The 5,544-nt window shown below is 41.3% G+C and overlaps 1 protein-coding gene across 2 annotated transcripts in view; it reads right to left on the bottom strand.

The window, feature by feature from the left end:
* LOC106814757 (GTP-binding protein 10-like) overlaps positions 1–5,280 on the bottom strand; it is an 8,024-nt gene extending 2,744 nt beyond the window's left edge. The window contains exons 1-7 of one of the 2 annotated variants that reach the window (XM_014819113.1): positions 5,107–5,280; positions 2,552–2,787; positions 2,301–2,392; positions 1,135–1,279; positions 839–912; positions 582–634; positions 151–336 (exon numbers count right to left, since the gene is read on the bottom strand). In XM_014819113.1, the coding sequence (XP_014674599.1) occupies positions 151–336; positions 582–634; positions 839–912; positions 1,135–1,279; positions 2,301–2,392; positions 2,552–2,787; positions 5,107–5,145 (825 nt within the window). In that variant the 5' untranslated portion in view covers positions 5,146–5,280. The remainder of the gene's footprint in view (positions 1–150; positions 337–581; positions 635–838; positions 913–1,134; positions 1,280–2,300; positions 2,393–2,551; positions 2,788–5,106) is intronic. The other variant, XM_014819106.1, reaches the window with a different exon arrangement.
* Between the last annotated feature and the right edge of the window lie 264 nt (positions 5,281–5,544).

The raw sequence follows: 5,544 nt of genomic DNA, 5'->3' as shown, positions 1-5,544 counted from the left end.
GCTACATATGTGACCAAGTATAAGGTCACAAAGAAGTAGTGACACTGACTTCAGGAGTATCAAGATAATAGTGATGTATAAGGTCACAAAGAAGTAGTGACACTGACTTCAGGAGTATCAAGATAATAGTGATGCATTGGTCTCACTGACCTTATTCAGCAAGAGGACTGTCTCAATAGCACTCCGATGGTAGTTCTTCTGGCTGAGCTGAAAGCCATTGATGTCAACCACTAGAAGCAGCAGCTTGGTGCGCTCCACATGCTTCAGGAACTTGTAGCCAAGCCCAATATTGATGTGAGCACCCTCTATCAGACCTGGCAGGTCAGCCACGGTTATCTTACAGCAAGAGATTGGCCAGTTAGTTGAAAGGTAAAGATTGACTCCGGATGTAACTTTTTCATGATATGAATTGATAAAGAAAGAATGGCTCGCATTATTTTGTTTACAAATAGTTTAATTGCCATATCTGCATGACCAGTTATTGGAACAATATTATTCTTGATTACAGGAGTAATTCTACAATTTTAAATGATTAAATTTGACAAATAAAATGTAGTTCATAGCAGCTAAATGTACTATACCTGTCGAAAATCCTCGTATTTTATTGTACCAATTTCTGGTCTCATCGTTGTAACTAAACCAATAACAATACAGAATTGTTATTTTTGTTTCTATTACATAAATCAAACTGAATCTGTGTTGTACATGAAGTGAACATTTCTTGTAAGTTAATTGTATTTAGACATATTACAATATTATCAAAATGGACATAATAAGACCATAATATGTAAGATAAGTAAGATAAATTATATAATCCACTTCTGAAATTATAGCTTACATGGATAATTAGCAATTTTGGGTTTTGCTCCAGAGATGGCCTTCAGCAAGGTCGATTTACCGGCATTAGGAAACCTATATGAATTGATATCAAATCAGCATCAATAATACCTCTTGTGAAAAGTCACAAAGGCCATCTAAATGTGCACATTAATAAATTATAAATGTTATCTATCACTTATAACAAAAACCAACAACAATATAGACAATAAGTAAGCTGATAAACTGTACATAAATATTATACAGCAAGTAACTAACTAAAGGTAGTTTATGGCGAAGAAGTATAAATTAATTTACCCAACTAGTCCAATATCAGCAATGACTTTTAAATCTAGTGTCAGATTTATAGCCTTTCCCTTCAAGCCATTCCAACCATTTTGAGGAGCACCGCCTTCTCCTCCTGGAACCACTAGAAGTTTATCTTTATCCTCTAGGACCTCACCTAAATTCATGGGAGATAATTATGTAGTAATCATGATCGAGCTATATGATTTTTTATATATGTATGTCATATGTATATGTGTGTGTGTGTGCATGCATGCATGCGTGCATGCGTGATTGTGTGCGTTCTTCCTAGGAATTTCATGTTGGTTGTGGACAGACAGGGAAGAGCCCAGGAGGGGGTTGAACCAATACATATGTCATGAGTGGCCCACATATGATACACAGGTAAACTTGATAAGTTCAGAGATTTATACATCAAGCTGTGAAACCACAGCATGACTCGAGTTGGGACTATCAAAAGTAAATGCACCTGGTAATTGACGCAAGTTGATTAGGCAATTAAGGCATGTCAGAGCATTCATGGGATGCCACAAATTAGTTTCAGCTTTAAAGGCATGTTGGACCCCATATGCATAGGGCCCATAGACCGGGGGAGAGCCTTGTATAATATCAGATATGTATATCTTGTGTCTTTACAGCTTGATGTATATGTCTCCGAATTGATCGAGTTTATCTGTGTATAGGGACCACATATGACATGCACAATTTACTCCAACTGGTGCACTCCCCTCGCTGGCCCTCTCCCATTTCTTCATAAATGACATGCCTTCTGAAATTCCTGAGGAAGACCCTGATCTATGTGCATAATTGTTTAGCTTCTTGTGTTTTAACAGACGAAAAAAAATTTGAGGTGGATACAGAAAAATATGATAAAAAAAGGGTCAATTATTTTCATCACTATTAGTAATACCTGAGCATGCATGACGCTTTTTTTCTACTTTGTTGGTTCATAGTATCCTACTACTCTTCAAGTTATTAGCATTATACTCTGCAACTCCTTTGCCCAACCAATTTTCTTCTGAACCTACCTCTATATAACAGTAGGCCCAAGTAAACCTTGAGCTTCGACGATATTACTATACTAGCTATATGCATTAAAATTCATTAATTCTTATTTAGATAGTAGTACTACATTAGGTAATGCTGTAGTAAATGCATGACAATTGGCTATTACTTACCAATCATTAGACAATTATCTGTCATAACAGTCACTCCCAATGGAACAGGGATCAGCACATCCTTTCCTCTCTCCCCTAATATTTTTCTGGATCTGGAATTGCAATAGTTAATTATATCTATTTTAAAATTACAATCCAACACATATGTACACAGATTACATAGATGCACTTCAATACACTCAAATATGTGAGCATGCACAATTGTATGCACACATGTGAAATTAGTTTATGAAAAATTATGGATTACATACTTGCTGTTGCCACCAGCTCCACCTACGAAGCGCTTTTCAGGAAATGCATCTTTCACTGCCTTCAATGACGTTATCTGATGTGTAGCTTGAACATACACGGCACCTCCTTTGCCACCAACTCCACTTTGTCGAGGTAAGCCCATGCCTCCAGGTCCACCACGAACATAGATCCTCAGTGTATCAACAAATTTCGATCTAATTTTTGCAAACTTTCCTCCACCAACATGGGAACCAGTCTGGAAAACATATAGAACATGTGCGCTCGAACATGCTAGAAATGTCAGGCTAAACACCAATTAACTGTAATGATGTCAGCACCATTGTATAGCTCTTGAATGTAAAAGGTGTGATTAGAGGCTCATTTACAACTAGACAGGGCACTCACGGAGAGTGCATACCTCCGCCAGCAACATACGCCATACGCCCCATGTAACATGTATGTGTTACGAGCTGGCTCGCCGCTCGCTGCTGGCTGCTGCTGACTGACTGGCCTGCTGCTGGCTGGCTGGCTGGCTGGCTCGCTGACTCGACGTGCTAATATCGATCGCGAGAACACACGAGACCGATCACATAACCTCCTCCAACTCCGTTGGGCGGAGGTAACTACCACTAGTACTGCAACATCAGTTTTGCCAACGAAGCACGCAATACTAGCCTTCATTATTGGATAATTGGTGACAGAATAGGGGGGGGGGGAAGAGTGGGGAAAGTGGAAAAGCGAGGCAAGACAGAAAAATAATCGAGTGTACAATGAAAATGTGTATGGGCTAGAGTAGGCACAACACTAGCACTAGTAATATATAGCCCTCGGTGATTTCGCCACTTAGCAAACAAACCCCACTTCAGCCACCACACCAATGTCATTGGCAATAGACTAGTGAACATGATAGTAAATAGATCATAACGGCCCAGTGAATTTATGGAATTAAATTTTTGGGGCCACAGTTGTACTACTTCTACTTCTACTTTTATACTGGACAGTTCGTGAGGAATAACGTCAAGGGAGTGCACAACTCTAGATGCATGTGAAAGATTAGACTAGGGAATTTTTACATATAAACAGTAACGTGTTCCAGAGATCAAGGCTTCTCTGGGCCAGGCACTCATCACTGAGTGCGACTTTAGCATACGGCAATGGGCTGTTGAGAGCTATTGTAGTTGCCCAGCCGGAGATGTGTTTCGCTTCCTCGAGGTGGCTTGACAATGATACTGCCTGACTCAATGTTTTGCCACAGAGACCTGGTGAACTACTGTGCTGTTAGATTAGTGAGCAGCGACTCTGGTAGCAGGTTCCAGCTTCTGATGGTTCTTGGAAAGAAGCTGTACCTGTAACGATCTGTCCAGGTTCTGATGTTGTTGTATGTGAGCCGGTGTGTGCCGCGGCATATGCTGGTGCTTTTGGTGAGGGAGGATGGAATGTCCACTGTTGCCTGTCCGTTAATTGTTTTCCAGAATAGGATCTGTCGGTTGACGAATCTGCGCTCTTGCAAGGAGGGCCATTGTAGGTTTGCGATGATTTGTGTGACACTCTCAGTTTGCTGGTAATTTCCCATTACGAAGCGTGCTGCTTGTCTGTGCACTTTCTCCAAGGAAGAGATGTCCTTCTGAGAGTGTGGATCCCAGACACTACTTGCATACTCGAGACTTGGCCTCAAGCATGCTTTGTAGGCCATCTCTTTTACAGGTTCTGGGCATCCTACAAGGTTCCTGCAGATGAAGTTGAGGGCCCGGGTTGCCTTTCCTTTCAACCGGCTGATGTGGGTAGACCAGGAGCGGTCATCAGTGAGCCTCATGCCGAGGTAGAGTTGATGTTTCTCCCCTTTGAGCTTGGTTCCCAGGTCTGTTTTATTGGGGTATGTTTCCTTGATATCGAGAGGTTGGTGCACTTTTTCGGATTGAAAGACATTTGCCAGGTATTGGACCACTGAACCAGTTTGTCAAGGTCCTTTTGAAGAAGCTCTGTATCAGCTGCACTTTTAATGGGGTTGTAGGTGAGACAGTCATCTGCAAACAGCCGGAGTGTTGAGTTGATGTCATTACATATGTCGTTTATGAAAACGAGGAACAGGAGAGGACCAAGGAATGTTCCCTGGGGGACTCCTGATTTGACGGGTACTTTTCTTGAGTGTTTACCATCTAACACTACAATTTGGTGTCTTTTTTCTTTTTGTCACCCATTTTTGAATCCATCCCAGTCTTCCCTCTTGTGGCATCGTAATTTAATTTATAAAGTAGTTTATTGTGGTACGTCTACTTCATATCAGTACTTGTTCTTGGTTCTCCAGCCTGTGGCTCAGGTCATTCACAGTGAAAAGCAGAGCAGCCGAGTCTCACAGCTGTGAGACTAGTGCCTGGCTACCAGTACGATACGAAAGACTCAGAACTGACAGAAGAGCTTAGCTCAAGGATCAAGGCATGGGTAAGGGATCATATGGGTTTGTAAATTGTAGTACTACTACTAGTAGTACTAGTACTAGTAGGTAGTAGTAGTAGTAGTATGAGCCCGTACTCTACTAGTACTACCGTACTGTAGTTTGCAGGAACATATTTCCTACCTTACTCGCCGCAGTCAAAGTGCGTCCAATTAAAACCATGATTATTTCGGCTGTTATATGCTGTTAAAATTAGGGGGTAGGTAAGCATGAAGGACCTACTCCGCATTGAAAGAGATTAAATTCATGTCACAAGCACGAAATATCACAGGGCGCAGACATCTTTGATTATCGCTTCGAGCCTTCGAGGCTTCGAGCTTTACAGTTAACTGCCACCCAATAGAAACCATTTTACTTACATGACGTCATAATTCGTCGCGTTAGATTTGCTTTTGACTTATTTTATATTTATCGAAACCCACTGAGCTGTATATAATAACTGTTATTATATACAGCTCAGTGATCGAACCATAGATATTTATATCTGCGCTTATTAAACTTCTCCATCGCGTGGCACCAAGGAGCTGTGTTAGACAGTAGGCCTACGTCCCGGGGAGGGGG

The sequence above is a fragment of the Priapulus caudatus genome, unplaced genomic scaffold (assembly GCF_000485595.1).
Source record: "Priapulus caudatus unplaced genomic scaffold, Priapulus_caudatus-5.0.1 Scaffold27, whole genome shotgun sequence".
NCBI lineage: Eukaryota > Metazoa > Priapulida > Priapulimorpha > Priapulimorphida > Priapulidae > Priapulus > Priapulus caudatus.
The sequence above is the reverse complement of the archived record's forward strand: the minus strand, read 5'-3'. Positions and strand labels throughout refer to the sequence as shown.